At 36.9% G+C, this 19,112-nt stretch overlaps 1 protein-coding gene across 11 annotated transcripts in view; it reads right to left on the reverse strand.

Moving 5' to 3' along the window:
* Nucleotides 1–19,112, reverse strand: part of LOC106056704 (unconventional myosin-Ia-like) — a 111,007-nt gene that overhangs the window by 38,765 nt on the left and 53,130 nt on the right. For 5 of the 11 annotated variants that reach the window (XM_056004203.1, XM_056004200.1, XM_056004204.1 and 2 more), the window contains exons 3-4: nucleotides 5,064–5,199; nucleotides 2,373–2,488 (exon numbers count right to left, since the gene is read on the reverse strand). In XM_056004203.1, the coding sequence (XP_055860178.1) occupies nucleotides 2,373–2,488; nucleotides 5,064–5,198 (251 nt within the window). In that variant the 5' untranslated portion in view covers nucleotide 5,199. Of the gene's footprint in view, nucleotides 1–2,372; nucleotides 2,489–5,063; nucleotides 5,200–13,081; nucleotides 13,270–19,112 lie in introns of those variants that run through there. The other 6 variants (XM_056004208.1, XM_056004199.1, XM_056004205.1 and 3 more) reach the window with 3 other exon arrangements.

Below are 19,112 nucleotides of genomic sequence, written 5' to 3' on the forward strand. Positions count from 1 at the left end.
GTCTTCTAGGAAGGAAAAAAAAAAGGTTTGATAGAAAGTTTTACGTAGCAAGAACATCAAACAGTATAAATGTAGTTTACCACTCATAGTATAGGTTTTTTAAAACAAAACACAAAAAAAACATAATCCTTAGTACAGATATCAAAGTTACCTGTTTAGTGTCAACCTTTGTACATATTTTATGAATTTTTAATTTTCACGGCAAAGTCTACCAACTACCTCCCCTTTACATAAATGGGCCGGCATTAACTGATTATAGAGTACAGTTCAATCATATAAATCTACTTTTTATCAACAAGATAAGTCTGCAATAATTATAAACTTTGCACAGCCACTAACTCACAGAGAGTTAATTTTTATATTTTCATAGAAACATCATCCTTTCTCTCATTTCTTTAAGTATTCTGCAACTGTATTTATAGACAAGCAAAGTACATGTATCAAGTTTTAATTTGTAACACCTTTTTAGTAACAACAATATTTAAAAAAAAAAAAAAGTCCATGCCAATGATCTGAACTACAAACTATACATATATATATATATATATATATTATATATGAATTAAGACGGCGGACATTAAAACGGTTATTCGGATGTCTCAAAGGATGAATGTCCTATGGTCCAGAACATTTTTGCCTTATAATGTAGCCCTAATGAATCAGTAGGATATCAGTTTGGTCCTGGTCAATTACTGCTTCGGACTGCCATGTTGATGGTATTTGTATTTGTATGTGGTTTGAATTTTCTTGGGTCCATAAAAATCTGTTTAAATTTTGTGTTTTTTTAAAGATAGTTTTCGTTTTATTAACAAACAGCAAAACATTGCAGTAAACAAATTAGCAGAAAAAAAATTTAGCACCGCATTTTTTTTTTTTACATATGGGTTATTCCCCCTGACATAGTCGGTAGCATCCACAAGTGGTTCTATGTATCATTCAACTTCATTGATAATGGTTTGAGTTTGCATGAGAATATTTTTCATATTAGATTCGAGTGCTGAAGATGGCCTATAATAACTAGATATGAAGTCTTGTACACACGTTGTTAATGTCAACACTTCTTACTGCTAAACCGGCAACTTTCTAAGAGGCTTAGTTGATTCGTCCTCATAAAATAGTCCTAAAGATGGAACATCTTCTACATCTTATTGGATAGGAATTATTAACATGAGTTGTAATGTTTACCTTAATCGCGTTGACTTTTTCTATTGTAAAACTAAGGAGGGGGGAAAAAAGTTCGGTATATTTGTCCGTTCCCCACCTGTAAACCAAGAGAGATGTGTTGATTCAACATCAGATACAGTTTACCTTACCATTCTTTAGATAATCTATTTGTAACCTGGCCAGAATCAAAGTTCTACTCAACGGACTGTACTTTTAGAGAGGGAAATTTGTTTACAAGAGAAGCTGGGAGCCAGGAGAAGAATGAAGTTATGTCCCACCTTTTATTATTAAAAGAACTGTTACATAATCGGTGTGTAGATAAAGTTAGTCACTCTTCCGTTATGGTACATTGTCATTATGTGATGAAAGCTGAGGTTTTTTTTTAAACAGCCTAAGACCGAAAATAACGTGAGCTCAACTTATAACGATAACAAATAAGAGGTTAATGTTAACAGAATCTGTGATACTTTGGACTTAAAGCTGAAAATGTATTTAAAATTTTTTTTCATGTTATTTATTTCAAGTCTTATCGAATTTTTTTATGTGATTGATAATGTTGATCAATTTACATCCCGTAACATTATTTCTATAACTCTTCCTCTCGTGTTCTTTATGAGGTCACGACTTTTACTTTTATTTTGAGCCATTTTACTTTTTCCCGCATCAGAAAAACAAATTTATTGCTGGCAAACAAAAATAAAAAATAAAAATAAAAAGTAACCAAACACTGCATATCCCAACATGGAAGCAAGTAGATCTATTTATTCAATACTTAAGGCATTAGTTTTTAAAACAATGCTACAGTAACTTGGTATAGATGTGATGGAAGGGGAGGACCTTGAATACATCTAGGAGAAAACTGATTATAATGAATACTTTCATGTACTAACTCAAAACAAACAAAAGAAAAACGAAAGTTGAAAAAAAAAAGTTTTGAATAGCTGAAATAAAAAAACAAAACATGCACAAACAATTAAACTGAAACAAACTTTAATTATTTTTTAAATGCCTAAACCTGGATTTTCCCCATCCAAAGTAGAGGAGAGGGTGGGGTAACAATATAACAAAAGACAATTTGCGTAAACATTTTTTTTTACAAAATCGGATTATCTCTCCATTTAAAAAGCCGTGTGTGTGTGTGTGTGTGTGTGTGTGAGATCGACACAGGAAGCATGCATCAGGCAAGACTCGTGGTGTATTTTACTTACATGTGGGGAGGTAACTCGTAAATGTTTCTGCTCCTGTATTCCTCAATAACGGCGTGGGTGTAGAGCGGGAGCTTCTCATAGGGGTTGACAGACACGACCACGTTGCCGATGTAGGTCTGTGGAACAGACAATGGTCAACTGGTCAGTATGCATGGTGAGTTTAAACATCAATGAAAACAAAACCTTTTAAAAATTTAACCATTGTCTATGTCGGGTGACATACGACAAAGCGTTCGGTTTGTGATCCGAAGGTATCATATCCCATGGCATGAAATGAAAAACTTTTTTTTCTTTCAAAGATTAGGAGGTGATCTAGCTACACATTAGATTCCGGACTTTGATGTCCACCCTTGAAAACCTTGGGCTAAGAAACTTAAAGCGTGCAACCTATATATGTCCAGCATGGTTATGTTTGCGCTAGATGTGGCAAAGTATGTAGGTCGCAGCTCGGACTTGGTAGCCACGTGAAATACTCCTGATTAATCTTCGGACTCGAAGACTAGACTTGCATATGTCCCAACATATTGTCTTCAGTGTTCTGACAGTATGCACATCCATCGAACCAAATTAAAAGTACAAATTACTTTTATAAAGAAGCATATCGAAAAAAAAAGTGTTTTCCGTCGAGATTGAAGACTCAGTTTAACGTTGGCAGCAACCCAATTTTCTTATCTGTACGTACGTGAGTTAGGTGAACTAAGTTCTGAGAGAACTCAGAATCTTTTTGCGTATTTTAGGGATATTCACTTGCTCAACATAACATTACTTGCTGCAGTAAGCAATAGTATAAAAATATGCATTTATTTAAAAAAAAAATTGATACATTGTCATTACTGACGTCGCCCGTTACTAGAACCTAGAAAACCCACCCACGACCCTCCTTTCCCTGACCATACATGAAACAGACACACTCTCAACTCCTCTTAAGTTCTGGCACTTCTTTTTTCAGCCTTTCTTAACTCTAGCCTGCTTCTGCTTTGCAACACTTTGAGATCCACTTAGCGTTTTCGCGAGCTCTTCGATTGAGAACCCTCTGTGTTTAAGCCTGTGGCGAAATTCGTTCACAGAGTTTCCTGGCATCTTGCAGTGTCAGGATGACAAATGTCAATAACTCAGAAATGCCAACTGCTCAGGGCTAATCAATGTCAACCTATTCCGTAGAAGCGGAAAGACTTATTTATCTTTGTCCAAGCGGTATTTTCAATCTTTTTCTATGACTTTCAAAAAGAAAATAAATTGCAATCTGCTAAACCGTGGACATAATTTCTCGTGGGAGTCATTCAATCGATAAACAAAGGAGGGAAACTTAATTAAACAGTTGAACATTTTTAACGATAGATTTAATCAGTTTAAAATAAACACGAATGTCAGAGGCCTGTTTTGTTTTTTAAACTTTGTTTTTGCGTCTACATTATATCTGAGATATACTACACAACATAACATACTATACATGTGTTACTAGTGACTAATATGATTATTTTGTTAACAACTCAAGCTGCTACGAGTATCAAAATAGCATTAAAGGTTTAGAAATTGTATCATTCTGCAGGGTCTTTATAAACGCTTTACTCTTAAACCAGACTCTCTTCTTTCTTTGTCGTTCTTATTATCAAGTTGGAGGGCTTAGATAACCGATTCTATATAAAGGAGAAACTTCGCAGTGGTTTTCAGATCAGGCAACAAGCAGTCTTCTAAATGGGTTTTCGGGCCTCTTGAAAAAGTATGAAGCATGGAGAGATTTAATATAAGAGTCAAAATTTCCATGAGAAATGCTTGTTTTGTAAAATATTGTACATATTTCGGATGCTCCTTCAGAGTTGAAGATAATTTACTTCCTATTGAAAATCTCCCGCAGGACGACGGGGTATGGCAGCGGGCAGGGTATGAACCCGGGACCATCGACAAGTCCGAAGGACAATCCAGCGCGCATACAGCATGATCAGGCATGATCCAAATGTATATACATATCCTCGAAAAAGAACATTCATGAGGTAACTGTATATGCTAAGGAGTCTGTTCCGCTGCATTTTGTTGCTTCGGTTAATACGACTAATAAAACTAAAGGATGACATTCTTGTTGGAATATTTGTTTCGTTTTTATTATTATATAACATACGTTCTTTTTTATAAACAAAAAAACTGGACTTATAACGTTGGCAAACAGACCAAGCTCTAGTTGTAGCCCAGAGTGCACTATGAGAACATGTATAGAGAAAAGTAGCACTATTTTAGTGCTTTCGTAATGGTCTACTTCGCTGCTGGCGGCTATATCAGCACCCTTTTTCTCGGCGTGGATCAATGCTGGGATCTTGAATACTCTCGATATCTCTGCGGTGGCCAATGAAACACCTACAAGGTCTATAGTGGTAGATCTAACTGAGACTATATCCTTCTTGCTGCAGTTTTAAAGGACAAGCGATAGGTGTTGTATTTAGTCCAGGGTTTCACAGCGCTTATAGTATGTCGGAGTCTGGATATGACTTAAAAAGGTCAAGAAAGTAGGCCTGCCAGAAGAGGCAAATCCCCAAGCGTTGTAAGGTTTCGAAAGTTTAGTTTCCGGTGACAACGGCATTGCATAAAGCCATCCCACAGAGGGCGAACTTTCGGACGCTGTAAATAACAACCTAGTCAGCTAATAAAAAAAAATAGTTTCTTGTAAAACTGAAAATCAATACAGTGACTTAGACTTACGTAAATCTGCTGGTGCTGAAACCTCTTCTCCAGGTTGTCAATGAAGGCCTCCTCCGTCATGGGGTCCAGCAGGACAGCGTCGCTAACCCCGACATTGTTCTCGAAGATCTGGAGTGTCCCCAGGTGTAGGGCCATCCTGCAGAGAAGAAATACACTGAGTAGGACACACCCATAAGGACTAGGACATTGGTTTAATACTAGTTGATAGTAATGATATTATAATAGAAATTGCAGTCGTGGTTAAACTATGCGAGTTTACTGGAAGGGTAAATTCTGGACTGAACTGATCTATTTTATATTGCTCAGCAAGAGAGGCTAGCATCTGCTATAGCAAGTAATGAGCCTCCACAGTTATCACATCACAATTTGCTAACTCTATAAAATATTTGGCTTTAGAGACTTTAAGCAATGTCATATGGACAAAAAACATTGAGACAGAACAATCGCTAAGATTAGGTTTTCTAAATCAATGATGTAGATTTACAGAGTCAGTGTCATTATTCAACTATTTTATAAAGAGAGAAAGTTGTCTTGCATCTTTATTATTTATTCTTAGAATTCTGATTTACATGTGTAGTGAATGTTGTCAACATAATAAACAAAACAAAAGCTTTGTGTGCCTTTTACGTGATGACAACTTGGTCGCAGCATAGAATTTCACATACTTGTAAGTGAGTGTTTAGAATGGAATGCAATTTGAATAATAAACTAACAAAAAAATGTATAATTAGGCTGTAAAAAATATTTTACAAGTCTGTGAACATCGGACCACATTTTCAACTTAAATTTCTCATTTAAAGAGCGTCAATGTCACAATTATTATACACAGAAATATGAAATCGATAACAAAGTTTACAATGCTCGTGTACTCATAAAAATAATAATTATAAATCGTAGGTGATTCTATGTGAAAATAATCTTTACAATCACAGCCGGCCTTACGAATTGCTGGGCCCAATTAATTAATGTTTGCGAGGCCCTCTTTATTTTTTTTACAATAACTATTAGTAATAATTAGATCTTGATATAATAAGGCTTGTCTTCGAGTCCGAAGATCAATGAGGAATGCAGTATTTCCGGTGGCTTGATATAAGCATTTAATATACAACAGAAGCACCTAAAACTTAATTAAAGCTACGTCAATCGTACGATACACTAAATATGTTAACCCTTCAAGTCCTACATCTTAGCCTGTTACAAAAGACATGACTGAAATTTAAAATTGCGGGGCTCCTGCCAGGTGCGGGGCCCAATTTTGGCAATCGGTAAAATCGACTAAGGCCGGCCCTGTTTACAATTTAGTGAGGTCATTTGAAATTAAAAGGCCGCGAATTAAAACGGGGTATACCTCTAGTATGATATTATAAGTAGCACTGGTCTAATGTTTACAATGCAGAAATGCGATCATGGTCAACACCGTGGAAACTACGAAGACATCGACATAATGGTTGGGAATTTAAAAAAAAAAATCACCCTGATTTCCCTTTAGTGAAAGTACAGTCTTTGTAGAAATATTTACTTCATAGTATATCACAAATAAGCAATTTAGAAATGACAGCATTCACTATTCATCAAATTCTTTCTCCTTATCTTTCATGTGATACAGTAATTCCGTCAGCCCATAACGTCTATTTAAAGACTATTGATCTGCAAAGGGTAACATTAATCCCTGTTTTAATGAATTTTGATTTAAAATGAAAATTTAGCTTCAATGCCCCGAATGTGTGTTCTTATAATAGTTTAGGTATGAAAGCCAGGCTCTTATTTGTTTCATTCAGAGGACCTATATTTCTTCTCGCAGTTATTTGACCACCACTGTCGTTAGCTATCTCGTACCATTTACAGTCCACGTGCGTCGGGGCACAGGTAATGTTTAAAGTTAGCTCTCTGCAGGAACTCGCCAGCGTCCTCATCTAACCCACCACAAGAACGCTAAGAAACAAATACCAAGTAAAGATTGACGTCATCAAAACGTATATCCACCCTCCCCCCAAGACCTCCCCTACCCTTTCGCTCACACATGCAACCTACGCTAGCCTCACATACACCAACAGGTGCTCACGTGAGTAGTCTATTCTTGTGTAACTTTTTTCTAGGTTTTACGTTCGTGGCACATAAGAGTTATCGTACCTGCCGGGTCAGTTTCGTTCGCCCCACGTCTATCATCTGGGCGACCAAAAAGGTAAATAAAGAGTTTTGAAAGGAGAGGAATTTACAGAAAGAAAACCGTGAGGAGACGGGGGGGGGGGGCTGGTGCCGAGTGCGCTGCCTGGACAGAAAGAAAATCTCAGAATAGTTAGGAACGTTTCTGGTTTCAATTCAAAGCTTACATTTTCAAAGGGCAATAACAAATGTGTAGACAAACATGTCGAAGTGAAACGATATGGAAACCAGAAAGTTTTCGTTTTATTTGATGAGGTTTTTTGTTGTTTTTTTTATTAAAGGCATATTTTTTTTTAAAGGGCAAGGGTTCAGATCTATATTTTTTTAAAGGGCAAGGGTTCAGATCTATATTTTTTTAAAGGGCAAGGGTTCAGATCTATATTTTTTTACAGGAATCCGAATAAAAAAAAACTTTAAAAAATAAATTGTAAAAAGCATTTAACTTCAAAACTAACCATGTCTAAAATCCAATACTGCAAAATGAATAGTTGGAATTATCAGAACGATAGACTTCCCCCTATTCAGGATGTAATGTGCTTATATTGTGTTATAATTTACATCTACCAAACCGACATCAAATCTATAAAGAGATTATCACGTTCTACGGATGTCCGTGTTTTTACTAAAGTAGTTCCTGTTGAAGCTTCAAGCTACGTAGAGACTTTAGTTTTACTTGCTTAAGCAGGCATCATCTGTTTCATGCTTGTAAATGCTAGTAGCTTCAAGGAATTATAAATGGGTTAAGATGTCTTTCGCTAGCGCCATTAACAAGACATTGAGTTTTTTTATTAAAAAGACATTAACTCTTTCTCTCCGTAATTATTTACCACATTCTGGTGGAATCAACGTTGGTATCGTCAGTTAGGAGAGAAAGAGTTAAGTTTTGAATGAGCAGCTCGTGCTTTTAGTGTTTTATGTTGTTCTGCTGTCTTTCGTCCGGCTGGGTCTTAAAATTTTACGACTAATGGCTGTAATACTTCATCAACTTTTATTAACGGAGGCATTTATCAATGTTAGGTAAAGCTGACTGCTTTTTTTTTTTTTGATGTGTGTTTGGGAGGGGGGGGGGTAGGTGTCTCTGCATGAGCGTGTGTATTTTACTTTTCATCTAAGCTGTGGCGTCTTTTATCCTTTCGTATGTGCAGGAAAGGCGTCGCGGTGAGATAAAGACGACGGTCTGTGACTATCTAAGATTATAATCAGCATTTAGTTTAGTTTCAATATTCCTAATCTTGTATATTTGTTTACTCAAGTTGTTGGGTTATTTGAAGCCCAAGATCAATGGAGAGAGTTGTTTAAATGCAAGCAAAGAGCATCAACTCTTCTCAAGCTGGACAGCAGGTTATAGCTAAGAACATCTATTCAAGCTATATCAAAGTCTCAAAGGATTTGAGGCCATGTCGTTCCCGCAGTCCCTCAAGGACCACTCTCTCTCTAAACATCAAAAAACAAAACAAAAACTTTCAAACAGACAAAAAAAAAGGAAATGAGCAAACCTTAATTTAAACGTCTCAGACACGGGCTAACAACACTAAACAGAACATTCTTGCCAAAAGGAAAAAAGTTAAAAAAAAAATTTAAGATATGTGGAATAACATCCTGAATTGATGTCTAGTATCTAGAAACGCCCGTAAAAAAAAAAAAACTCTAAATGACAGAAGAAAAGTATCTTCATTTGTGTATGCACTTCTTTATGGTGTAAGCACCTTTATGTTGTAAGCATGAGGAAAGGCGAGCGGATGGCTTTGGTTGTGTAGGTTGGAAAGTTTCTGATGAGGTGGTCTGGAGTAATTCAAGAGAAATAAAAGGACTAAACTGAAATTTGAAGTGGAGACTAACCAGAGATGTGAGACAGCAAAGAAGTGTGTTTGTAGTGAGTTTGTTTTCATCATTTCATCAGTGTTACTACTAGATCTCATTTCAAGTTGAATCAGTGTAAACTGTTCATAAAGTTACATTCAAGTTCTATTTAGTTCAGTTTGACATTAAAATATACTACGTCTACATCGGTAAGTTGCACTAGCTGTCAGGGACGACCCATCATAATTGGATTCATGCCTCACAGATGGCATCAAACAAGCAAAATATCAAAAATCCTTTTCTTTTAAAACAAAAGCTTATTTAAAGGGGACGAGCTCCGCCCTTAAAACTATATCAATAATGTGCAAGTTGTTTCCCTTATTTGATATCAAACGAATTAATTAATTAGTATTACCAATAATTAATTAGCTAATTGGTTACTCTTTTCTATTGATTCTTATCTATGAATAATGAAGTTTCAATTTGATCCGAGAAAGGGTGTGGGAAAAATAACGTGTTCACACTTTTTGATTGACAGACAGACAGACAGGCAGACAGACGGAGTGAATTGATATAAGCATTTTTAAAATAATGCTGGTGGCAGTATACACACTAAATTTCCCGATGCAACCGCCACATGTCTTCAGATTCCTCTAGGTGTAGAGATGATTAAGGTAAAGTCGTCAAAGTTTAGACAAAAAGAAAGTATATTCCCAGCATCACGATGCACACTAAAATAAAACCAAATAAAACCAAGTTTATTGAAACATTTAGAAACAGAACAAAGACAACCATCTCGTGTTAATCTCGTTCAAAAAGAGACGTCTGGAAATGTGGACCTTGTTTCATGATAAGAAAACGAATTCCCTGCCAAGCAGTGAGTGACGCAAGAAGATATGGGCCAAGACCACAGAGGAACGTCAAAACTCACCCCCAAAAGTTAAATTTAGCTACTCGTGAGCCAGAAAAGATAAAGAACTTTTTAAAAAAAAGAGAGTCCCGCTCCGATACCGAGCCCCTCTCCCCCCCCCCCACCCCGGACTCGATTTAAACAAACGCCATCTCTGTAGGTAGTGAATATGTCATGTGCTGCCTTTGCCAGATACCAGAAACTTTGAGGGGGAAAGGGGAGAGCCAAATGTGTCGCCATCTTGGGAAAAGAATCTAGTAACTGTTATTGCAAATATTTATTTAAGGAGACATTAAAATGTAAACAGCAAAGCCTCCTGCGTGCAGTACCCAAAGAAAGCTCACACCAAATAATAATAATAAGGCATGTCTTCGAGTCCGAAGATTAATAAGAAATGCAATATGTCAAAGTTGATGCATTATGATAATTTCATTAATTAAACCCTCCTTAACCCCACTCCAAGGCCAAAATGTGCAAAGGGCATTAGCTTCTCACCAAGGTCGACAACTCGGGCTGTGTTACGTACATTTTGTAAGTATCGGACGAAACTTTTGATATCTCTGTGTGTGAGTGTTGTTTGTTACAGCTTTGTATAAAATGGAAACGGTAATTTATGAAAAGTTTGAGAATCGCTGCCAAGTACAATAAAATGTAACTTTCACAGTTTATGGGGCAGGGAATTTACCATGCTATATGAGCATAATGACCAACGTTTGAGTATATGTATTTCACCATATCTTAATCCATTGAGGGAAATATGTAGATGGAACTACAAATTAGAAATGTTTGCACTAGATATTGATCTGGTAATGACATCTTTGATCTGACAACTAATTTCACTAACCAACCAGTGACTACTGCTACTAAGAAACAAACAAAGTTACAGTATAATGTTCTACGCACACTTTCACACACACACAAATTGAGAAACGCATTTGACATGATTTTCTATTTCAACACACACTACACGAAGAACACTTAACACACAAAGTAAGTATTCCATACGCATGACATAACTGACCACTTGACCGGTCGGCTTTTTCAACTGGACTTTGCTACAAATGCTGTACATTTAAACACACATCCCTTATGTCGCACGCCTTACAGGAAAGACAATGGCTTAATACTAAGGAAGATTTCGTTAAACATACAATCGAAGAAATTCCGTGTTTTTACTAATCTATGACGTGTGGTGGCCACTCTAGCTAGGATTAATGATTACAAAAATCAATTAAAAATGTGCGATTGGAAATGATTAGCCATGTCATTTCAGGCGGAGAATGAATAGCACATTAAACACGCCGCGTATATGAGCGATAGATGTGACCGAGAATGCGATGCCAGAGTTGGGCTCAGAACCAAAAGACGACAAATTCCAGCCCGCGATGAGACGTACAAACTGGCCGTTGTGGGACTTACGACGAGACGTACAAACTGGCCGTTGTGGGACTTACGACCAGACGTACAAACTGGCCGTTGTAGGACTTAGACGACCGACAAAAGTTCCTTTGAAAGAAATTAGTTTCATCTTATGTGTGTATATATATAAAAATATGCTCAAATCCTCCGGTCCGTTCTACAAGGTCATCCAACTGCTGCAAACTACGAAAATTCTGATTCACCTCTTGATAAAGAATCTATATCAGCATAGAGATTGTACACTAAAGTTATGATGTGACTTATTTTGAAGGGATAAGGTTTTATTTGTCGTGGTCGGGGAGTATAAATGTAAGAACCTAGACGTTCAGTGAGAAATAAGGGAGATAAACATGTCAATATGAATGTCAGTAGGCACTGTCTGGATGCGTGTGTTTATATGTGATGCAGGGGTTTGTATAGGTATATACACGAGTGCGTGTGTGTAAATGTATCAATTTAGTAGCGCTCAACGTACCATAATTACACGTCGTTTTGTATTCTCTCCCTTCAAAATTATTTCCCTTACATTTCAAAACCAAAATAGAGAAATAGAAAGTGCAACACACCAGTCTCCTCCCCCCCCCCCCCCAACGGAAACGTACCATAGCTGGTTGACACGGAGTCAGAACTCTCTTGTAAACTCCCCGCTACTCCCATCTCAAAGCCGCTCCTTCCTCTTCCTTCCTCCTCCCCCCCCCCCCACTTTTCCTTCCCATACAGCCTCCTTCAAATTGATAAAAAAAAAAAAAAAAAAAGAAAACTACTCACACTTTAAGGCGCAAGACACACCCACCCACGCAAGTTTAAGACGCTTTATGATAAAACAAAGTTTCCGGCATAACTTCAGCCCCCCCCCCACCCCATATTTTTTTTTCTTTCGTAAAATTTTATGAAGAGGGGAAGAGTGGCGGGGGGGGGGGTGCTGATGACTATAAATAATGTTGTATGCTCCACGCACAATATTATATATATTGTACAGATCATGTGTACATCCACAAAGCTAGAATAGTAAAATATGCTCATTTCATTAATTAGAAACGGAAAAGGGAGATTTTATGAATGGGATTTGGTGGACTTGACTAACTAGCTACCGGAAAGATTTTTCCCTTACGTCAGAGGAGTGGCTGATATAGAGCTTTTTTTTTTTTGAAGAAAAAAAGATGTATCAATAGATAGGCTACTTAGCCGGGGAATGAGATACCGTTGAGAATATAGTGTTACCATGTGCATCCGTACATTCACACCCAGTTTATTCAGACCAATTGTGTCGTCACGTGGTCAAATATTTCCAATGTATTGTTGTATATCGAAACATGTATCTTTGACAATAACGCATTCAAATTTCTGAAACAGTGAAGTGCAATTTTAACTTGTCTAATCTAATGGAAAAGGGGGGGGGGTATAAAAAAAAGCAGAGGTTGTGTATTCAGGTGAGAGAAATGGACTGTAGGTGCCAATTAAAAAGCTAAATAATTAAGACATATTAAAAGGAAAAATTAATCAGATATAGGCCTTCTAGCGGAAATAAATATTCAGACAAACTTTAGATGTTTAGTAGTACCGTAATGGGTACAGTTTCTAAACAAATTAGATCTATGAGGTATTATTTTACACACAGAAAAAAAAATACCGATGTAGATGTGGTCGTGATATTGCTTTAGTGACGACTTTCAATGCTAACAGAACGTTACACCGTACAAACACTATCACAACATAAACTACTCACAAGATAGTCATGGCTCCTAATACTTGAGTTCAATAAGCCAAACTTATAAATGAATAAATAAAGTTTTATGATCAAAACGAAGTCCCATTAATACCAAACGCAAAGAAGAAGGGGAAAAAAACCAGCATCGGCCTGCCCTCGGTGAAGTCTTCCTTCTTGAACGTCACATTCCCTTTGTCTCTCGTTAAAGATAGAAATGGATCAAGGTTGCGAAGGGAAATAATCGAGTAAAAAAAAAGTAGTGATGATCCCAACAAGCGGTTGTACTATCGATGTTATCTGCGCAACAGCAGCAGCAACGCCTGTGTGGTAACGACTTCATTGTCACCACAGACGACGGCAGCCTAACGAAAACGATCGACCGGGTCTAGAGACGGCCCCTTTCCTTCCCCGGCTCCCTTTCTCCACCTCTGACATCTAAGCTTTGCAATAAACGCTGGCTAGTAGTTGAAGGATAAGCTCAGGTCCAGAGGTAGTGAGTCAGACTGTCGTTGTTGTGTGTATGTGTGCGCGGGTGTGTGTGTCTGTCGCCGTGTGAGTGTCGCCGCCTTCAAGACTACGCTCTTCTACACATGATAGTTAGAAGCAAGGTGATTTTACAGGAAGGGCTGGGAAGAGGAAGGGGAGGGGGTAAGTCTGATTAATGGAACAGAGTAGTCCAAGAACCTGAAGAAGGGGAAAATTACGAAATTATATATAGTTAGGAGTAGCTTCCCTTCTTTTTTTTTCCTTTTTACACTACGAAGACAAATACACGTGTAATGATGTCAAATGTGTATACATATATTGTAGATGTAATTACAGTAGCCCTTTCAGACCTTACGACCTATAGTAGTATACAAGTATATAATATAATATAATAATATGTATGACCCGCAGGTCTTAGTTTGGGTATAACTGATCTTAAATCTTGAGTCAAAAATGGCGAAGTTCCCCTTAATACTTTATTGTGTTGCCACGAAAATGAAAGTAGAGTGTGAAAATGGGTTAACCTGTTTAGCCGACATTTTCATATCAAGTATAAATAATGTGAACGCTGGTTTTGTTAACAAGTTTCATTCTTTAATAGAGATAAATTTAGTTTTTTTTTTCTTTTTTTTTTCTTTTAAGGCTTCCGGTTGTGGAAGGAACATTCAACATACACTACTGTCTCCGCCATGATATAAGGAACGTTCAACACACACTACTGTCTTCGCCATGATATAAGGAACATTCAACATACACTACTGTCTCCGCCATGATATAAGGAACATTCAACATACACTACTGTCTCCGCCATGATATAAGGAACATTCAACATACACTACTGTCTCCGCCATGATATAAGGAACATTCAACATACACTACTGTCTCCGCCATGATATAAGGAACATTCGTGGCAAATTTTATGAAGATTAGACAAATGGTTTTGATTTCAATGCGGCACATAGATACATACTCCATGTATAAATATACATAGTTTGCATCACAAATGAAGAATAGAAGCAAATATTAATACAGTAATTGGACCCTACAGTGACCTGCTAACCACTCTCAAAGAATGTAAACATAAGCTCTATGGCCATATCACAAGGTCCTTGGGGCTCGCAAAGACCTTCCTTCAGCGAAAAGTAACAGGAAAAAGAAGCAGAGGCGGACAGAGAAAGCGATGGAAAGCCAACTTAAAAGAATGGACGGGCCTGCCATTGAAAGAAATTCTAAACAAGGCCAAAGAGAGAAATGGAGAAAGACGGTAAAAAGATCCTGTGTGGTGCCCCAACAGTTCAGCCGACTAAGGGACACGTGAATGTCATTCTAAAATTTAAAAAAAATACAACGCAGAGTCAAAAGACAATTATTAGCTAAACCAAACACAGAATGAAGAGATTGACACACTTCCTGAACAAAAAGTAAGGCGAGCAATAAATCCAACACTGAGCATGAACCTAACCAAAGTCCAAATCAAAACCATGAACTAAACCCAAACCTGATTCTTCAAATGAAAATCTGCTCAGATAAAGCCTTCATAGCAATAAATGGAATCCAATGGCTAAATAAAATACTGTATAGAAAAGACTTCCGAAGAAGAATTGTTTTATAACATTTTCTTTTTTAAGCTGTTACCATCGTAACTTTGGTCCACACAAAAACCCACCCAAGTCTTACTCCCCCAGAAAGTGAATCTAAAAAAAGAATATCTGTTTAAAAAAGAATATCTGTTTAAAAAAGAATATCTGTTTAAAAAAGAATGTCTGTTTAAAAAAAAATGTCTGTTTAAAAAAGAATATCTGTTTAAAAAAGAATATCTGTTTAAAAAAGAATGTCTGTTTAAAAAAGAATGTCTGTTTAAAAAAGAATGTCTGTTTAAAAAAGAATATCTGTTTAAAAAAGAATATCTGTTTAAAAAAGAATGTCTGTCTAAAAAAGAATGTCTGTTTAAAAAAGAATGTCTGTTTAAAAAAGAATATCTGTTTAAAAAAGAATGTCTGTTTAAAAAAGAATGTCTGTTTAAAAAAGAATGTCTGTTTAAAAAAGAATGTCTGTTTAAAAAAGAATGTCTGTTTAAAAAAGAATGTCTGTTTAAAAAAGAATGTCTGTTTAAAAAAGAATGTCTGTCTAAAAAAGAATGTCTGTTTAAAAAAGAATATCTGTTTAAAAAAGAATGTCTGTTTAAAAAAGAATGTCTGTCTAAAAAAGAATGTCTGTTTAAAAAAGAATGTAGTTTTAACCAGCAAAATATTTTGTTAATCCTATTTAAAAAAGAAAATCTGATCTTATCTAGGTGGAAGAACTCCGCACTTACAACTACAGCACTCTACAATGTAGAAGTCATTTTCCTTAATAACTAATTAATAATAATTTATTGACTAATTGTTTTTTTTTATTGACTGATTAATTGTCTAAGCCAATGAATAATTATGCAAAGTTTCAACTTCATCCGAGAATGGGTGTGGGAGAAATAACGTGTACAAACTTTTTACCATACAGAGACAAACAGAGTGAGTTGATAACTTGATATAAGCTTTTTAAAAATAAATGTATCTCTCAAAGAATCGTATCTCTAAATAAATGTATATCTATTGAATGATTTTCCTTTCTTCTTGGACATGGGTGGTATGGTATAGGTGTGTTTGTCTATGCTATACAGAGATCTACCAAAACAATATGTTCATGATGTCAAGTAAGTGCAGAGTTCGGGCGTGTTGACATTTTATCTCGATTGTATTGGCCATCGATATGGTCAGTGTCTGGATGTGCCCAGAGAATTAGTCACCGGAGCCAATGATCGCCACGAGCGTGAGTCAGTTGCGAAACTAAGCACGCCACAGGGCCTGGCCGCCCCATCGATTGTACGATGACCTATCCTAACACGGCTATGTCTAACAGGCGAGGGGAAAAAAAAAAGGGGGGGGGGAACAAAATCAAATGACGAGGGGTAAGGTGCAAGTTGAGCTGGTCAGCTGATGACTACATAAGCGCGGAGATAGATTATTAATAAGACTTTGTTAGGGGTGTGCTGCACAACGAATTATGGGATAGGCGATGATTTAAGTTGCGTAAAGTTTAGTACAAAACAAGAAAAGTTACGCCACCATTCTGAGTCTGGTAGAACACGAAGTTATTATGAATTTTCAGGACAGCGAAAAAACAACAACTGTACACCGAATAAGTATAAGACATATGAACCATTAAAATAGCAGAATGACGTAAAGAATTACAGCTAGGCCTATAGTACGAAGGCAAAGGCTTCAAGTCAGTGAAACTTTTGTTTTCCACGGCCCCCGAAAGGGGAAAAGACGCTATTAGTTTTGTGTGAAATGTCTGTTCGTCTGTCTGTCCGTCCGTCCCGTTTAGATCTCGTAAACTAGAAAAGATATTGAAAATCCGACATCACAATATTTTTGACCATTCAAAGTTCTGATGCAACGGCTACTTTTTTTTTCTGAAAGCGAAAAATCTAATTTTAAAATCAATTATGCAAGCAGTTTTTTAAAGAGAAAAAGCTAATTAGTATGCATTATAAGTTAAACCTAATTTAAAACGAATAGTAACCTTGTAAAGTTCATATTCGTGAAATTTTTTTTTTAAAGCGGAAATGTTTTTTTTTTTGTTTTTTTTTTTTGAGGATTCGAATAAGAGATTGAGCCTTTTCAAAACAATTACATAATTTTAAGACTTCAGTAAGCCCATGAGAGGCGCGGTAGCTGAGCGGTAAAGCGCTTGGCTTCCGAACCGGGGGTCCCGGGTTCGAATCCTGGTGAAGACTGGGATTTTCAACTTCGGAATCCTTGAGTCCACCCAGCTCTAATGGGTACCTGACATTAGTTGGGGAAAAGTAAAGGCGGTTGGTCGTTGTGCTGGCTACATGACACCCTCGTTAACCGTAGGCCACAAAAACAGATGAGCTTTACATCATCTGCCCTATAGACCACAGGGTCTAAAAGGGGAACTAGTTAGGCCAGGTTCACATCTAACTTTGCATTCACTTGCACCTATCCTCTGATCTGCTGGACCGTTGGGGCACTACACAAGATCTGTCAACCTTTTTTCTCCATTCTTATTTGTCTTTGATATAATTTCATTTGGATGTTCTTTCTGAAAATATTGAAGCCTGCCTGGGTGGACCACTTCGGGGGCCGATTTTAAGTTTGTGTTTCCACACAAACTGTCTTTGTAACCTTGTTTTATTAGTAAAATAATGAAATTCATTTTAATAACTGCCACGTACCCCCTTTTCTATATAAAGCAGAATTTATTAATTACCATTAATGATTAACTAATAGATTGACTTTTGATTGACTAATGTATTCAACAACAAATAATACACCAAAATTTCAATTTGATCCGAGAAAAGGAAGTGCCAAAAAAAAAAACATGTACAAGAATACTCCCAAACTAACAGACGGAGTGAGTAAATATACGCTTTGTTAAAAGACATGACTAATACTTATCACAAAATATAAAGACGCGGCGAGTTAACATTTACGGGAGATAATCAAGTAAATGTCTACATGTTCTTATTAAAGCTAAAGCCGATCCTGCCAAATCGTCCTCCGCCGTCCTTTTGGCCTTACTTTCTCCCAGGAGAACGGCCGAGATTTATATTCCTTTCTTCTCCTCCTTTGATGCGCCCTGTTCGTCGCCGGGCGCCGAAGCAAACTGGGCGCCATCTAGCAACTATCGAATGTCGGTTTTCCCCTAGACTTGTAATAACGAATCCATTCCAAAACTGGAGCTTTAGAAACACACACAAGGCATATGAAGACCATCGCACGATTGTAGCTCAACTCCTATAGTGTCGTATTATACAATGCAGGCGTGATGACCGAGTGATAATGCGCTCGGCTTCCGAAAAACGAGGGGCCTTTTTGAAGACTGGGATTGGAATGATAACTTTTTTTGGGACGCACATGACTACGCCCATTTCTAATGGGTAACTACTTAGGTCGAGGGAGTAAAGGCGGCTGGTCGTTGTGCTGGCCACATGACACCCTCTTCAACCGTTGGCCAAAGAAAAATGATCGTTACATGATCTGCCCCATAAGTGGCAAGATTTATTCTACAATTCACTCGCTATAATAAAGAGGGGAAGAAAGGAGAGGATAATCACAGCTGATTGTTTGAAACAAAATCACAGCTGATTGTTTGTAACAAAATCACAGCTGAATGTTTGAAACAAAATCACAGCTGAATGTTTGAAACAAAATCACAGCTGAATGTTTGAAACAAAATCACAGCTGATTGTTTGAAACAAAATCACAGCTGATTGTTTGAAACAAAATCACAGCTGATTGTTTGAAACAAAATCACAGCTGAATGTTTGAAACAAAATCAAAACTGATTGTTTGAAACAAAATCACAGCTGATTGTTTGAAACAAAATCACAGCTGAATGTTTGAAACAAAATCAAAACTGATTGTTTGAAACAAAATCACAGCTGATTGTTTGAAACAAAATCACAGCTGAATGTTTGAAACAAAATCAAAACTGATTGTTTGAAACAAAATCACAGCTGATTGAAACAAAATCACAGCTGATTGTTTGTAACAAA

This window comes from Biomphalaria glabrata, chromosome 11 (genome assembly GCF_947242115.1).
Source record: "Biomphalaria glabrata chromosome 11, xgBioGlab47.1, whole genome shotgun sequence".
Taxonomy (NCBI): Eukaryota; Metazoa; Mollusca; class Gastropoda; family Planorbidae; genus Biomphalaria; species Biomphalaria glabrata.